We start from the raw sequence: 18516 nt of genomic DNA, 5'->3' as shown, positions 1-18516 counted from the left end.
CTACTAAATAGTATGTTCTTTTCCATTTTACCTGCCTTAGTATAAGCCTGTAAACTGAATAGCATGTTCCCTGTTACCCTTTTCCTGTAGTTTGTTCGCACTCAATGGTGCTCACTCTCATTCATAGTTACATTATAGTCCTGATTCTAGTTATTGATATTCTAATCTGTATAAACTTTATTCTCATGGCATATGGAATCTAACTTTTACTATATAAAGTCTTGAAAACTTTCAGGTGTCTGTGGTTATTACAATTGTATAAATCGATATTCAAATGTACAAGGTATTCTGGTTAGCCTTATCTCCTACCCCTGCTAGCTCCTGATTCATCGGGAACATAGGTACCTGTGACAAGGATTGGTAAGTCAGGTACAACGGGAAATAATAGTAAAGGAAACACAAGAATTACTGATAGTGATGTGTAAGCTCACCCGATTCACAAGAGTACAGTGCTAAACACGTTATGGGCCCAAGTGCGTACAATTTGGGGAAACAAAGAGTCGGGCGACCTGCGCGCTCTATCAATAATTTTCTGGTAGCAGAAAGATGGTTAGGACTAGTTAAGATAGGCAGATAAGATATTTTGTGAATAAACTGTGAATCTATAACATGTGCTGCTAAAATTTTATAGCTGCTAAAAAAAAACAAGCAATGAAGAGACAGGAAATAAATGAAATGGGGGAGGAGGGGCAGGAACGATTGGAAAGCTCGCAGAGGAGGAGAGATAAAAGCTGCAAATGCAGTAATAGATTGATAGATAGCAAATACAACTTTGCTCAGGGTACTTTATCAATATGCGAGGAACATCTTTATTGTTGTAAAAATAAACCAGTATCTTAAGTCAATGTTGGGTATGTGAGACAATGGAAACAAATTCAGCTGGCACACCGAATGGTAAATTGATTATTTTTTTTATGTGGAAAATGCACAAAATAATTTAGGCAGTAGTTTGGGACGGAAAGATGTACGACAACTCCTCAGGTAACAAACCGGTAGTGAAGTGAATATTACAGTACATTTGCTTGTGATTAAATTGTCGTATGAAAATGGATTAAAAAAGGGAGATAAACGGAGACAACACTTTACATGCAACTAGCCTTTGGAGTGAAAGAAGGTCGTTTCTGCGGTACAACACAGAGAAGAAGGGCAATAAAAATGGCAATTTTAGTTTTTAATTGAAAAAAATCACTTCATATCATAAGCAACTAAAGTTCGAACATTTTTAATTAAAAGAATAGAAAAAAAGCCATAGGGAATTCAAAATATCAGCGAGGTGATTTTAACTTTTCCAACAACTGTAGTCCGTGAACATGTGAATGTAGGTAACAAAAAAAGACAAGAGGAAAATAAAACGAAGCAAATTAACATTAACAAAGCCAATATATGTGGCTTTTGTGTAGTGCACACACATAGGGGCACATATGCTGATACAAACGTACAGAGAGCATGCACACAGGCCAACTAAACACAAGTAAGCCCTTGCATGTATGCCAGCATATTATTACCACACATGCGTAAAGCACGAGGAGTGAAAGAAAAAGATAACCAAGAGCAGCACGAGGCACACAAGGCTATGGAGCGGCAGACAACAAGATGGCGTGCACCAAGGGATGCGTGGTGAAGAGCATAATAAAATGTCCATGGGGAGTACGGGGCGATGCGTGTCAGGAGTGCACTGGATTCTGCACTACTACATGTGTGGCGGATACGGGGTTTAATTTATCACTTGAGCAAGCGAGTGAAACACATATCTGTCGTAAGCTGCAGACGAAAGGTCAGATAAAGAATGGCAGAATATTTTGCCCCTTTCAGTCCTCCACTGACCCGGACCCCACTGCCCATTAAGCATTGAAGATTATAGTTCCCGATCCCATACCTTTATTTTCACACTTCGACCGCTGCCGTTTCAGGGAAAGAAAAGATCTTCTATTGCTCTTTTCAGTGCGCTGCTGCGTGTGTAAACGTTTTTATTTCGCGCAATGGGGCCAGGATTTCATACCAACTGTTAAGGCAACCATAGTCAAACCGATGTCAAGCAGGATTACTCTGATGAGGTAAACGTGATCGCAAATCTGCACGAAACAGAGATGCTTCTTGTTCAATCCCAAATTCAACTCACTGATTTCCCGAGCAATTTAAAAAAAAAACGCGGTCTTTCTGGCGCCACAACCTCTGGCAGAACAAGCAAAAGCCGGATGGGGGCGGGAGAGCCTGGTGGGGAGATGCGCGGAGGGAAGACGGATGGGGGTGGGAGAGCCTGGTGGGGGGGCGGGACATCTCATGACAGCTTTGTTAATTAATGTTCTGTTGTTACTGTGAGAGCTAGACGTTCTAGTCCGATCAGTTGGCCGTGATCTGGCGAGGAGAGAGGTCACGCTCGACTATGAAGCACAATAAAGTTATCTACTTCAAAATCCATGAGTTTCAGGATAGCAATCAGGACAAAAAAGTAAAGACGAAGAGTGGCGAGAGACGGCTGACAACCACGTAAGATTTAGGAGAGTCTGTCTGCGCCTTCGTGGTATATCAAACAAAGTGCAGAGCAGTGGATAATTTAAGCTCAAAGTAATGCGAGTAATACAGCATGAGGAAGGTGAAAGTCAGCGGCGCGACAAGCAAAAGCCGGAATGGGGGCGGGAATGCTAGCGAGGGGAGGCAGGCAGATTAGGAGGGAAGCCGGATGGTGGCGGGAGAGCCTGGGAATGCGAGAGGCTGGGCTTGCGAGAGGCTGGGCTGCAATCAGGACAAAAAAGTAAAGACGAAGAGTGGCGAGAGACGGCTGACAACCACGTAAGATTTAGGAGGGAGGCAACGACGAGAAAGGAGGCATGGTTTAGACAGGGCGGAACTGAAGTGCTGGCGGGCAGAAAGGACGGCCATGCGAGGTGGTAGGAGATTGAGGCATCCGCAGCTCCAGTGTGGCAGGCAGATGGCGGAGGGAAGCTGGATGGGGGCGGGAGAGCCTGGGGCGGGAATGCGAGCGAGGGGAGGCGGATTAGGAAGGAAGCCTGATGGGGGCGGGAGAGCCTGGTGGGGGGGCGTGCCTGTGGGAGGGTGATTGAGAAATGTTGCGGCGGATTAGGAGGGAAGCCTGATGGGGGCGGGAGAGCCTGGTGGGGGGGCGTGCCTGTGGGAGGGTGATTGAGAAATGTTGCCGATGCGCGTGCATGTTTAATCACGTGGTTCACGTGAACTGCATGAAAACCGCGGGGCTGAAAGCCCTTTGGTTTCATGATGTTTTCGCCACTTGAATTCTCGCTCCGCTCGATGCGCTTTCGCACATCGATAGGTCGCGAGACCTAAAAAAAATGTCACTTTTGAAAATGAAATATGTGTGATGAATTATAAATCATCTTATTATGATTTGAATCATCAGAAGGGTGGATTGATGGAGCAGATTTCATCTGCAGTCAGGCATTGTTTTATTTTTTGTGCTTCAGACAAACTGCATTTAAATTGCCACGCGCCTTTTGGTCCAAGTTAAAAACATGGCACATGAAAAATATGAAAGTGAGGCCTATTCACTCTGAAATGCTTTTGCTGAATTAACATGTGTTTTTGCAATGTAGAGAAAAGTGGCCTTTTTAGCTTTGAAGATTAATAGAATATGTTTATCTCTTTCCCAGCTCATCCCTTAATATCTACATTCACTATTCTGCCTTAAGAGACTTTGACTTGTTGCATATTTTGATAAATATTTTCAGTTAATAACACCTCTTTTTATAATGTGTGTGAATTAATAATGCACCAAACACTACACAGGGGGCTAAATGCTTTTTTGCATGAAAAGCTATCTAAAACACTAAAGCATGTTGCTGTGTGTGTTGTATTAACTGTGTGCGCTATATTAACTGTGTGTGCTTTTAACTTTTACACTAAAGCATAAAAATGCTATGTTGTACATTGCACAATTATTTTGCCATAAATAATAGAAAAGCTGCTTTACACTAATAGCTTGGCTAGGTAAACATTTATAAGGGGTATTAGTATGGAGTTGGGAAACATAATGGGCTGATTTACATTAAATTAATATTTTCTCTGTGTTTGTTTTATTTTTGGGCCTACCATTAAATGGCTGCCTGTGAAACCAGCAAAGCTATGGCTTGCTTTGAAAGAGAAGAGAGCATGCGCAGACACCAGATTGACTCAAACTGCGGAAGGAATCAAGGACATCTTGAACTGTACATTCTTGTGACTGTGCCAATGTACCAGTTAGTCCATCTGACTGCACTGTGAAAGGAAGGAAGAATTAGAATGAAACATTTTCCCTAGCAATTGTTGCAAACTTATAAAATGTAGTTATTCATGTATGCTTCTTTTGTTAAAACTGGTAAAGTCAGGTTTTTTAGAATGAGTCAGGGTAGTGAGAACTCATGCCATCATGACTGACCAATCACGTACAGGTTTTGCTGATATGCAACATTTTGTGTAGTCTGCCAAAATTTTGTGTATAAATACTGACCTCTCCGGAGGAGGGGCTGGCTTTTTTTTAGCTCAGCTGGCTTCTAGGCTCATTAGGGGGGTGTGTGAGCTCTTGAGAGAAGGAACAGATTAGACCAGACATTCTATGGGTTAGGTACGAGATCGTCACAGGATTCAGCCTTGGGCATCCGAGGAGAGTCAGGTGGGGGGTTCCCTGGTGATTTTTTTCCCAAGTCTTGGCACGTCATATGTTGGCACTGCAGGCCACATTACTTTGAGGTCTGGTGAAGGAGGGGCTATCTCACTCCCTGCTTGCTCTTTAGACACAGACAGATGCAGAAAAACAACAACAGATAGAAAGGCTTTTTAGATTTAGATGCTAAACTATAAGTTTATCCTTTGACTAATTAATTATGTCTGAAAAGATTTATTTGTCTTATGCATTTATTTCTCTTTATGGGATATTTTTGCAAACTATTTGATTTTTGATTAGCCTTGCAAGACTATATTTTTCTAAGAAACTCTTTAAGAGTTTTGAATGACATTTTGCGCCACATTCCTATATGTAATGCTTATATGCAGACAGTAATATGTTCTGTATTAATGCTATTTTTCCTGTTTTCCCAAATTCTGTAACCTGATTGATATTTTACTAATGAATAAACGGTCAGAGAAAATTTTACTTTTGACTAGAAAATAAAACCCTTTAAAAATACTCAACAACTTTCTTTATTGGCTTAGAATAATAATTGCATTTATGACTGTTCATGATTATTTAAAATCTCCTGAAGGTAATACATGGTGTGAAGGGCCCAACACCTTTTGAGCGGTAAATTAGAGGTAGCATGAAGGTTTTGCATTGAGAAACTACCAGAAGAAATTACCGCTCCATCAGTACCATGCAGAACTCCGTTAAAATATTAGGCCTTCTTTAAGAAATCACAAATGGCAGAAATAACCTAGTTAGGTGCACAATAGTCACAGGTGACTCTAACCTCCTCCATCAAAAGGATGCTCAACCTGGACATCACACACAGCACCATGTAAAGATGGAATACTGTGCCATAAGTCACCCGTGGGAAATTGTCATGGGCTGGCACTTCAACCCACATAACAATATTTAATTAAATTGTCTGAATAAGCCCTGCAACGATAGCTGGATATTTGAATTTACAATATCACTGTAGTTTGGGCCCTGGATTATGAACTCTGAAGAATGACCTATACCATAATAGGATTGGGGGGATGAACAGGGGGATGACTCTTAGGAATGCTGCATTGTAGCTGTACAATAATTATTAGGTTTCGACCCTATGTGCTGCTGCGGAGCAGCATACTAAACAGTCGATCAGGAAAACACGGGCAGATTCCTGGGAGTCTCATGAGAATGTGGAGCAGTTGTGCAGATGGAGATGTTGCAGCACTGGTTAATCATTGTTGTAGAGTTATGGGAGAACTTCAAAAAAGAAATATGTAACTATGGGACTTTGCAGTTTTCTGTACTTGCTAAAATGTATGCATGAAGATATATGCCACGTAAACAGAAAACGTGTTACATCTATGAACTGTATGCACTATAAGTTTAAAAAAAGTTTGGGCTTTGGATAGCAGCAGAAGCATAACATATTGCACAATTTAATGATTGCCATCACATTCATTGTTATTACACAAGCTGCACATCTCAACTATCAGACATTTTAGGGGAAAGAGTGGAATAAATAGAAATGGTGAGAAAAGACAGTGAATGAGCGAGTCTAATAGGATTCTGCAATATTTAATCATTGCAAATGCTTAGCATGTATGCAAAAAAGAACTATTTCATGATCAGCTGTGTAAGTAAATGGCTTTCATGACATGAACTTTATAGCACAGCATTTAGTTGCCTGCCAATCACCACTCCTCATCACCACCCACCAGTCAAAATTAAAATTCTGCAAGTTTTAATCTGAAGTGCCCAAGTAAAGCACTTTGAGCAAAAGTACTAAAGTAGCAATATGAAAAGACACACAGGGAAAAAAAATCAATAATGAAATGAAATGAAATGAAAAATTACATTTGTAGAGCGCACAGACTACCCGTAGGCCTCGCAGCGCTTTTAACTGAAATCAAGGCGGCCAACTAGGATGATTAACAGGCATTACTGAACAAATGAGTGTTTAAAAGCCTCCTAAATGCCATTCGGTTGCTGTTTTCTCTGAGGATAAGGGGAAGAGAATTCCATATTCTCGCAGCATTGTTTGAGAATGAGCGGCCGCCCCAGCGAGCCTTGTTTATCTTGGTCGTGGTGGCTAGTTGCATTGAACTTGAGCGCAAAGCTCTAAGGGGAAGGTAAGGGGTAGCTAAAGGGTGCATTATGGCTGGACCAGTTCTGCGAATTTCTCTTTGAACAAGACACATAGCCTTAAATTGTACCCTTGCTGCCATAGGGAGCCAATGTAACTTTAAGGCATTTTTGTCCGACTGCCAGCGAGGAATTTAAAAAAGCAGCCGGGCCGCACAGTTTTGGGTGACCTGGAGTTTATTGATCACTGCCACCGGGGCTCCCAGATAGAGAGCATTACCATAGTCCAGGCGTGAGAGTATCAGGGCCTGGACCATGACTCTCCTCGCCTGGAATGGAAGCAAGGGGAGTACCTTCCGGAGCATTCTCATCAGCCCAAAACAGATGGATGCGGTTTTGGTGGCCTTAAAAGTAAAGTCCAGTGCATTTTATCTCAGACTTGGGGGGGGGGGCTAAACATGTGGGCCAGAAGGAGGCCAGACTGGTAGGTGGAGGGTTGCCCAGTAACATGACCTCCGTCTTCTCTCCATTCAATCTTAGGCAGGAGGATTTCATCCATTTAGCCACTGCTTCTAAGCATGAACTCCGCGTGCTAGACGACCCCTCAGAGTGGTCTAATGAGACCACCAACTGAGTGTCGTCTGCGTAGGTGACGATACGGATGCCAAATGGATGAACTATCTCCGCTAGGGGCCTCATGAAGATGTTAAAAAGTGTGGGGCTCAGGGCAGAACCCTGAGGAACCCCACACTTGAGTGGCTGTTTGGTGGATACAGCCTCGCCCTCGAACACCTGGAAGAAGCGTTCATCCAGGAAGGAAGCAAGCCACGACAGGGCCGCGCCCGACACTCCCATGCCCTTCAAACTATGTAATAAGGTAGCATGGTTAACCGTGTCGAACGCGGCGCTTTCATGGTGAAAACATGTTCTATTTCCCCACACAACAAGATCTTTTAACAACTGGCAACAGTGATTCAAAAGGTAATTGAGATAATTTTCCAAATGGAAAAAATCTTTTTATTACAATTTTTAGGTTTGGACAAACCGTCACACACAGCACAAGTCACATTAGGAGACAAGGCTCCATACATGGCACATAAAACTGCCAAATTGTGAACAGTAGCCCCCCACCCCCGGACATGCCACAAATCAATAGAATGTGATAATAATAAGGAGTTAAACACTCTCAGTTTAAGTGCCCGGCTGAATATTCAAAACAACCTGAGCATGTGGATAAATAACCACAAAGGTTACAAATCATACAAAGCCGGTGGGCAGTATTTTTCAGGCAAAACAAAACGATCGATTTTGGATCAGGTTAAAATACCTTATATTTTTTCTCATGTTAATAAGAATCTAATTTATAGGACTACATTATAGAACCTTTTTTTAAAAAAGAAATTGGTTTCTTGGCATTTATAATAACAATATACATTCAGCGTGCGGCATCAGGATTAGGGAATCCTACAGCTTCTGTGACTCAAATGCGTTAACAATCAAACAAAAACAATAAAAGCAAAAAAAGAAGAAGAACTTCTAAAGAAAACAAACAGGAGACTTAGCACCCAGCACACATTATCGAGTTGAAGACAGTAGGCAGCTGACTAGTATTCATGAAAGGTACATCATATGAATATACTTAGCAGCTGTTCATTCAATCTTACTGTAAGAGACCGATCAGACTCTAGGTACATCAACCCTAAAATAGAGTAAACCTAGTTGGGGTGTCTATCTGCATGTTTTTCCGGTTACTTGGAAGTATGAGGTGAACCTCAATAAGGAGAGGGTGGCGTATCTGCCGGGAGTGTTTTTTGATAATCCAGTAAGGGGCCCCATACATCTTTTGGCAAGGAGGCTGCAGGCACTAGTTCCCAGAAAGTCGAGAGTTGAGTGTGGGGGAAAGTGACGTCCTGAATCCAAGCCTGAACTACGGGCACTTTTTTGTCCACCCAATCAATGGATACTCTGCGTTTGGCCATCAAAAGTATTAGAGCATGCAACTTATGATGCTCTGCTTTAGTGTCTTACACAGAATCCAAAAGAACAATGTCTGGTTTAGGTTCGCTGGGTATCCCTAGTATGTCATGGATTGTCTTAAAGATGGCAGTCGAAATTGAAGCAATGAGCAGTACCAGGATAGATGTGTAAAAATAGCAGGGGCCTGGCCACACCTCCAGCATCCCTCATCTGGTCTCAATCCCATGCCGCATAATTGGGTGGGGGTTCTGTAGAACCTGTGCAAGTATTTAAAGTGGATCAATCTTAGTTTATAATTGGACGAGACTAGCAGGAGCTGGCCGCAGCAGAATTTCCACTTTTTGTCCGTCACCTGACCACCAAGCTCCTCATTCTAGTACCTCTGAGCTTTGGGTATAGCCAGAGGTGCTGTGTCCTGCATCGAGCAGTACATTCTCGTAATTTACGCAAACTCGTAGTGTTTCTCAATTACTCTAATACTGGTAAATGTTGGGGGGGGTGGAGGGGAGGTTTGGAAAGGTGCCATGTAATTGCCTGCAAGTAGCTCTGATCTTAAAGTAGGGGAATAACTACGAAAATGTCTTCGAGCCCACTGCTGCAGATTCCGGAGGTGCACAGAAAGTGTTCCGGGGTACAAATTAATGTTGAAAATGTCACGTTTCCATCATCAGCCATGGCTGGATGTAATTTATAGAAAACTTGATCTAAGACAGACTACTAAGGTTTGCACCCTGTGATATCTCTTTGACTACCTGTGGCATGGTCATAATCCACAGTAAATGGAGTCCTCGAAGTTTAAAGAAACCACCTTTCTGTGTAGGCACACTTACAACACATAGCAATGTATGCACAGTAGCACCAAAGGTTCGCAGGCATTCACTACATAACACTTTAGTTGGCAGGCACATAGATCTCTGCATTACCAACCAATAAGAACACAATGTGTCACACGAGAGTCAGTAGATACACTGTTTAAATGCAACATTCCCTTAGGGGATTTGAGTGTTCCTGTAAAACTGCTTCATTGTGTGTGAATGAAAAAATATGTTTCTTTTTTTCAATCAGGTGTCTCTGACAAACCATTAAAGAAACACAATACATTCTGGCAAGTTAGCAAACACCACCTCTGAATGCCCAAAGTAAGAAAAGCTAGATTGCAAAAATACCTACCAAAATCACTGCTGGAGCAGGAAGCCAGCTGGAAGGATACAGGATTGTATGCGACACACTGTATGGAGTCGTTGTGACTGAGAAGTAAAAACACACAGTTACACACAGCCTAAATGAATCTTACTACGAACAGAAAAATGGAAGTGAAATAAAATGTTATAAAATGTTATAGTGTATGACAACTAACAGAAATCTAGCTACACACTACGTCAGTGTTTTTAAGAAGACTGAAGTTGTTTAACAGCAATTGCACAGAAAATACCTGTGATGTAAAAGATACTTACCTTATGCAACAATATTTCTGCAGATACAGGCCTTGAAAAATCAGAGAAATGTTACCAGACCTGCAGGTCTAGTGATTTGAATAATCTACTCGCCCTAACTGTAATGCGCTTTACCTATAAATACGTCTCAAATTGTGCGATCCTAGGTAAATATTTTATTTCTTTATATGAAAATATCTGCAAATATGTGAGTTCAGAATAACTGCTGTACAACAAATTATTCTTTGATTTAATAGACTAAACCTTTGCTTCATGAATAATAAAAAGGTTAACACACATACAGGGTACACAAGACCTCTGCCTTGCCTCTCAGTTCACTAAAAGAATTGTTATAGGGCAGGGATTTTTCTCAGTTCGTATTTAAAAACTCACATTTTAAAAACATATCACGAAAGCATGATATGATAGCGCAATGTCATTTACAGACAGACATTTTCCATTTAAATGGGCACAAACGTTCCTCCTCACCTGCAGTTTTACTGATAATACTATATAGCGCAGAAAATAATGTGTGGAAATTGAAATTTGACAAATATTTATAATTTGCATATCACCATTTGTTTTGATCCTATAAAAAGATTGGTTTCCATCTCACTTCAGGATTACAAAAGACATGCCTTCTTAACTAATGCCTTCTTAACTATTGAAATATATTTTGAACTATTTGTACAATTTATTTACAAGCTATTTAAATGTTGTGTGTCGATCACAATTGTCAGATAGTTCACTTTACTTTTCTTTCTCTGAATGCAAAGCAAGAGGATTTTGTAAACACCAGTCACCAGCATAAAATAAACAGCAATTTGTTAGAAAACAAATGCTGACATGTGACCCCTGTCTTTTAACAGAAAGCAAATAAGACAATAAAAACAAGATGTAAATGCATGGTTATTGCTCATTCACTTTCTGAATGAACGGAACAACTGTTCTTTACCAGCTCGAGGTCCCCTCATCTAACACTGGTCAGGGAAAAGCTTTTCCACAGCAGCAGAAATCTAGCGCCACTAGGTGGAGCCATGCAAGGCCAACAGCGACTTCGCCAGGGAGAGACGATAGGCGTACAATTGGTGCCAATCTTCACGTCGGTTATACTTGATTCTTTTCCACACCCCATGAAAGCTTGCGGACAGGGACAGGGCATAAAAACGATAACAGCACATGAACCTCTGGTAAGCAAGGAGCTCCTAATTAGTCCCCCATGCACTGCCATTTGGTTACCGGTAGGGGTTGGACCGCAGATTAAGTTGTAAAAGGTGAAGAAGCCTTTATTTGATGTATTCAATCAATTTGGGCAGATGGCAGTCACAAGCAGAAATAGAATTCCTCTTTGTGCCTATGATGTGAGTTGTTCCAGGATAGAGACTCCCGTGCTGTGAGAAACGTACCTGGAGAACAACCTGGAAAGGATACGTGAAAGAAGAATCACCTCAAACGGGTTATACAGTTTGAGAAAGGGTATCTACGACTCCCGTCTCTCACTTGGTTATAAAAGTGGGATTCCAAGTAAGTGGGCCCATACCCTCACTTACGTTCCAAGCCCTCTATGGCTAAAGAAGTGAGTACTCACAAGGCTGCTGTGCAACTAGAGCTGGTGTTACCAAACAACTAGCCTCCCTGAGGTGAAAGGACATCACAAAGTCTGGATCGCTTGCTGGAGAAGCTGTGTACCTGCTCTGAAATGTCTAGACACCTACGTGCATGATGAAAGAGGGAAGGAACCTGCCTAACCTGCAGAAGCAGACACTGTCCTAGACTGAGCAAGGTTCAGTGCATACCAAGTGGTTGTCTGACACCCAGAAGAAGAGACGGCTGGAAACAGTTACAGGCAGAGAACATGACTCAGCAACTATGTGACTGCATGCTGTCATTGGGCCAGTGCTGGGCTGCATCTATCAAATCATGCTCAGCCTACACAGGGCTGCATTTGCTGAATCCTGATCAGCCAGTGTGGGGCTGCATCTGCAAATTAAGGACTGGCCCGTGCCAAGCTGCATCTGCCAAAAACTGGTTGGTCCTTGTGGAAGCTGCATCTACAAATGTGGGTTGAGACTGTGCAGGGTTGTGCAGGGTTGCAACTGCCAAAGTGGTGAACGCACTTTTGGGGGCTACACCCATGGTCCAGATAGCCCAGGCGTGGGCTAGAACTACCAACAGGACCCTGAAAGACGGCACTTACCGCACTTACAAACTACATCTACGGAATGCTGATTTCAAGTGACCATGAGGAGCAAGCTAACTGGGTGCGTAACCAAACATAACCCGTCGTCCAGGATTCAGGTACTCCACAATTGCCTGCGGGTGCACCGCTGCTCCTTGCGGATTGCGCAGGCACTGCCTTGCCTATGCATGCGTTGCATCGAAACCTAGGGACAGTGTGTGAGTGGGGTGGGCGCTGGACATGCCAACATAACACCAGTAGGTACCAATGTGTCTTTTTTCCCAAAGTATTGTGTAGCTTTGGGTGGTTAAAGGGTTAAAGTCCTTTCTTTCTTAAAACAATAAGCATTGGTTCGGACATCTACTTTATTGGGTCTACTTGATTTATTATTGAGCTCTGAGCTCCCCGAGAAGCCCGGTAAAGTATCCGTTACTGTCCACTTGGGCCACAATGTAGTAATGTTTAGCAAATGTATGCACAGTTGACTACATGGCTGCCTGGCAAATGCCAGCCACCAGGACGCCTGTGGTTCGAGTGGAAGCTGCTGCTGGAGCCCTGGGAAAGTGAGCATAACTGCCACCCATGGGATCTTTCTTAGCCAAGGCATGGCAGATCTTGCTACATAGGGCGACCAAGCGCAAATTGGTGCATTTAACCATCATCTTGCCTTCCTTGGCTCTGACAAAAGCAAACAATTCAGCATCCACCTTGGCCTGTCGAGTATGGTTGATGTAGTATAAAACCACATGCCTGGAATCCAGTTTATGAAACTGCTCCTCTTCCTTAATAAGATAAGGACGAGAAAGGAAAGTCAGAGGAGTCAGGGAATGGGCCATATGAAAGGCTGAAATTACATATGGCAAAAAGGTGGGGCAGGTCTGCAAAACCAACTTGTCAAGGTAGATAGCTTTAAAAGGGGGATGAACTGAGAGGACCTGAAGTTATCAGACCCCATGAGTTGAGGTTAGTGCTACCAACAACACGTTCTTCAAAATAAGAATTCGAATTAGACAACTCTGCATAGGCTCAAAAAGAGATTACATAATGGCAACATAAGATTTCAATTCCAAAGATTTCAATTCCACTGAGCAATAAACAGAGGGGAAGGGAACAGATAAAGCGGATCTTTTAGGAAACGTGCCACTAAAGGTGACCTAAACAACAATAGAGGATCGGGGAGACACCTGACACTGACAGAGAAACCAGGTAACCCATGACTAGCCACAGCGAGACCATGTAGTGCAAGTAAAAATAAAAAGAACAGGAAGTCACAAAGGCATCCTAATCTTCCGAGCCATTATGTTTATCCCTGCATGCTACACCTATAATCCAAACCCAAATGCTAGTGTTCTTCAATCTATAATGACAGCTCACATTTAATACTAAGTCACCATAATCATCTCCACAATATTTAAAGCACTCCATCCATCATTTGCAGTGAGTTACACAATTTGGAAAGGTAAGCCCAGACGTGGGTCCTGTAAATCATTTTGTCACTGGACTTAAACTACCTGTCACTTAGGAGGCATCACAAGGCCAAAATGGCAAGCAGTTTCTTGCATTTCTGTGACCTGGCAGTTTGGGCTGTACTGTCCACTTTGGGGAGGGCTGATCTGTATATCTTTGGTCACTGTATCGGCACAGTGAGCAAAAAGAGAATGGGATGACGCCTACGGTAATTATCAATTGCTGAATTCAAGTTAGGTAATTCACCCATTCACTGTTTGTTTTCTGCAATACTACACAGTAAAATGTGCTTTACAGTGACCTGCTGCTTCCAGGGCGAGGGATCATATACTCTATAAATATCAACAATAAAAAAGGTAGGAATTCTAACAGTCTTAACAGTTTAGACACAAGAATTGTAGCAGTGTATATTCAGAGTATTAAGGTAGGGGTAATTTTGTTGAACAAAACAAAAAAATAATAATCAGTGCAATGAGTTTCATGTTGGGATGCCCTTTTCGGTAACAACTGTAGCAGGGGGTATTGTGCGTATTGAAGGAGTGATCTGTTCAGCTTCCTATTAAAAATCACAGCTCTGCGTAATGTGTCCAGGGTAAGTATTGCACTTGTTGGGATCCTATTAATTGTAGTAGTGGGAGAAAAACACTCTTCGAAACAGGAAGAGCTAGAAAGAAAAATGTACATCTACCACTGGGACAGTGAACTGACAAATGAGCTGAAAAGCAAGCCTCACTAGAAAGTATATGCTACAGAAGGAGAAAACTGTACTGAGATCTGAAATGATCTGCACAGCTAAACATGAATTGTAGTCAGTATGTCTAAAATGAAAAGTCCGGGGAGGAGCTACGCCAGCAAACAAGATGGCCGCGTAAGCTCCGCCGACCTCTGACTCCTGCCAGAAGATCCTGTTAATTATCCTGTTTTTGCGCCCGGTCTCCATGTGTATGAACCGGACTGGAGCTTAACAGTGCAATCCCGAGATTTCTACCAGTATGGTAGACAAAGATACGTCGTGTGGCAGTTTGCGGCCTAGTCCAACCTGGAAGCCGGGGTCTCGAGTACTGACCCTGCCGGGTTTCAGTTGATCAACATCGGCTGTAGTTGTGTGACAGGGTCCGGTCTACCGAGGTGAAAATTTTTTCCTTGGACCGAAGTTGACGATGGCTGGCTGAATATTGAAGGAGGGGTGACGACGTACAATTGGAGCGGCAGACGGGGTCCCTGGCCCGGTGGCCCGGTTAGGGCCCCGCCGGTGTTCACTGGGTTGGGATCTCCGCCGGCGGTGGCTGAGTTCGGATTGTTATAGTCCCCAACGATAAGTCCCCTTCTGAAACCGCCCGTTCCGCATCCACCTATCCCCCCGGGGAGACCGGGTTCTCTGGGGACGCGAATATGACCGAAACTGAGCGAGACGTTGTGGAGCGGACTGAGAATGACCCGTCACTACGAACGGTGTTGGCAGCCATAAGGTCACTTCATGTTTGCGTTGAAGCCCACATCCACAAAATGATAGTGTCTTTGTCTGGAACTGGGCAGATGGGACCGGATCCTGGTCCACTACAAGAAACGAAACGACTCGAGATACCCAAGATGGCCACTTCGATGGAGGAAGCAGAACCCGTACTATGGGAGACGTTGGAGCCTTTGACCAGTGTGTTGGGTGCAGAGAGCATGCTTGATGCCGCAATTGGACTGTCAGGCCTACGATCGTTGTAGACTATGGAAGGACTACCTGATGCTCCCTTTCCGGAGACTTTTGATGGGAACTGTTGTTGGTTTGGAACTGCGTCACTCCCCTATACATCGGTACCGCTAAGATCGCGGATGAAACAACTTTGGGAATCCATGACGGTGTGGGGAGTCTTTGGACTTAGCGGAGTTCTCAACACTTTCATCTCTCTGCTTCGTCTTGGTTTGAACTTTGCTGCAGCTTTTTTGTGCATTGACTATCCTGTGGAAGCAACAGTTTGTCCGGAAGGGGCGCACGTGTTTGATCGGAAGGGTCAAGGATGAGACTGTGTGATTGAGTTTGCCATTGGGTATTACTGGACACAGGGTTTGCAATCACGATGCGGTCGAGAGGTTGGGCTGTATTTGGAGTTTCCCCTGTTGCGCTACGTATTTGCAGCTTAATAGATTTTGAAACCTTAGTCTGGGGATTCTTGGCTTTGGCGGGGGAGTGGAGACCGGGGGCATGTATGAAGATGCCCTCCTCCATTTTCTACTTTTAGTATTTAGTTAGTTGGGGCGACAGGCACACTGCTAGTTGGGGTTAGGCGACAGCCATGTGCAGGGTGGGGGGATGCGTTTATTGTTTTGTCTTCTTTTTTTGTTTTTATGGTTTCTTTTTCTTCACACTCTCTTTCACTTTCCTTTTATAAGTATAACTGGTGGAACATCCTGACTTTGTTGGTATTCCAGTATCTGGTGCTCATGCTTCTCCTATTATCCTGATTTTATGGGTGGGCAGACTCTGGGAGCTTGCGCTTAATGTGAATTGTATATTGTACTGTGGCAAATCCTGTTTCTCATACATTGCCGTAGGCGTCTCAGCCATCTCCTCACTGCTTAGTATCCATCCTGTATTTACATCTGTTCGCCGTTTTATTATGTTTGAATGTATCGCACCTGATGTCTATTACTTTCTTCGTTTTGAAACTAATAAAAAGATTTACAAAAAAAAAAGTCCGATAAATATTTTTTATAGACTCAGGTAATCCTTTTGCAGCTAACTCCTTAAGCCCACATTATAAGTATGTACAAAAGGGAGTGGTGATGGACGGAGCATCTGAACCAATCAAACACTCACACCCAGTCAACAGATCTGGGTTTAATCCATCACCGTTCTTTAGCCCACTCTGCCACCCCAGTTCAGACATGGCCAAATGCAAATCAGTCTGACCCTGTGCCTCATGGGAACAGTCCAGCCCGAACTGCCAAGCTATGCCTTCCCTGGACCGGAAACAAGCTTCCGTGGACCGGTTTCTGGCATTTCAGCCGTCTACAGCCCGGCTTGCTTGAATTTTGTACCGCTTTGTTCGCCATAAGTTGGCAGGTTATGCGCAGACGTGAGTCCCTTGCTCACTTGGCCACTGGATTCAAGCAAGCCGGGCTGAAGACGGCTGAAATGCCAGAAACCGGTCCTCGGAAGCTTGTTTCCGGTCCAGGGAAGGCATGGCTCGGCAGTTCGGGCTGGACTGTTCCCATGAGGCACAGGGTCAGACTGATTTGCATATGGCCATGTCTGAACTGGGGTGGCAGAGTGGGCTAAAGAAAGGTGATAGATTAAACCCAGATCTGTTGACTGGGTGCGAGTTTGATTGATTCAGATGCTCCGTCCATCACCACCCCCTTTTGTACCACATTATAAGTATTGCAAATTTTAGTGTAGTCACACAGGGAGGCTGGAATCTCAGATTCCAGACGGTATACCCACACTAAAATCTCCACAATGGGGAAAAACTGTATAGATCTGGGATTACCGGTGCTTTTCCTCTGCGTTGATTTCAGGGTGCCATCTGTGTACATTTTCTTGCTTGAAGCAGAAAAGAAAGACTGTGAGGGTTAAATGCCCCTGGCAGGGTTGAGTAAGGTCAAAGGAGTGAGCCCTATGTACTGCCCCCACTGTGCTGTGCTCTCTGTGGTGCGTGAGGGTTTACGCGGAGCCCCTGTTGCTGCCTTTGGCCTGAGGCTGTCTATTTGGGTGGAGAGAGCTGATGGGAGCAAGAGGGCATCTCCAGAGAAGGGATGGTCCTTTTGGGGGCCTTTTGGGGGAGGAAGGCAGTACACTCTACCTGCAAATTTGTTGGGGTGGGTGAGGGCTTTGTCTGACCCGGCCAATAGCCACTGGTTTAGATCCCTGTATGCAGCCGGGTGTGTAACCACACCTGGCATTGCTGCTAGAGGGATGGAAACTAGGTGGCAGGTGGTGTATGGGTAACGGCTGAGCCTGACTCATGGAAGCCAAGTATGAAATCTATGTAGTGCTGCACGGGTCCTTAAGCAAACAGGGTGCCCTGCAACCCCAAGGCCCTGCTCCAACAAGGGTTTTACAAGATTTACATCTGCATTTGGTCAAACCAGGTCTGGTATCTCCAGGATCGGACTTATTGGGTCCAGAATTCACTGATTCAGTAATTCTGGGTTACTTATGATGGGGAGTGATATATTTCTACCTAGAGAATACCACTGGTTGTAATGAGGGCCAAAATATCCTATTTCAAGAGCTTTTATTTTTGTTTATTTTCCTTGACCTGATATTTTATGTTATTTTTTATGTGCCTAAATTATAGGTGTTCAATATAATGTTATGTATTTGATAGTAGCCATTACTTTGGTAATATGAACAACCACAGACATTTAAAAAAATACTCTTTCTTTTTAATCTCTACTATATGCAAGTGCCATGGAATTATTTATTTTGAAGTTTATTTTTGATAATGTTGTCAAAAGAGGCATTGTGGTTGTAGGTGGTGTGCTTGGGTAAGAACTGCAACAAATGGTACTCTATCAACACACTGGCAAGAGTACATAGTACTGTGTTCAGGGCAAGACTTACAATAATCACTCATTGTATGAATTATCACCACAAGCCCGTCCCTAGTAAAAGTTGTTGCTAAATGCGCAATCAGAGAAATTGACAAAGCCCCTTTAGTCTATCTGTTTTTCTTAGACTTCGATTGTTTGCAGCTAGGGCTCACTAGTAAGGGCAGGGGCATTGTTCACAGCTACCCACTGCCAAGCGAGAATCTGCAGAT

The 18516-nt window shown here is 43.4% G+C and overlaps 1 protein-coding gene across 1 annotated transcript in view; it reads right to left on the bottom strand.

Moving 5' to 3' along the window:
- The window catches only part of IFT122 (intraflagellar transport 122), a 283966-nt gene that overhangs the window by 211732 nt on the left and 53718 nt on the right, over positions 1-18516 (bottom strand). The window contains exon 5 of the mRNA XM_086939241.1: positions 9851-9927. Within this exon, the coding sequence (XP_086795367.1) occupies positions 9851-9927 (77 nt within the window). The remainder of the gene's footprint in view (positions 1-9850; positions 9928-18516) is intronic.

This window comes from Lissotriton vulgaris, chromosome 9 (assembly GCF_964263255.1).
Source record: "Lissotriton vulgaris chromosome 9, aLisVul1.2, whole genome shotgun sequence".
In the NCBI taxonomy this organism is placed as follows: Eukaryota; Metazoa; Chordata; class Amphibia; order Caudata; family Salamandridae; genus Lissotriton; species Lissotriton vulgaris.
The sequence above is the reverse complement of the archived record's forward strand: the minus strand, read 5'-3'. Positions and strand labels throughout refer to the sequence as shown.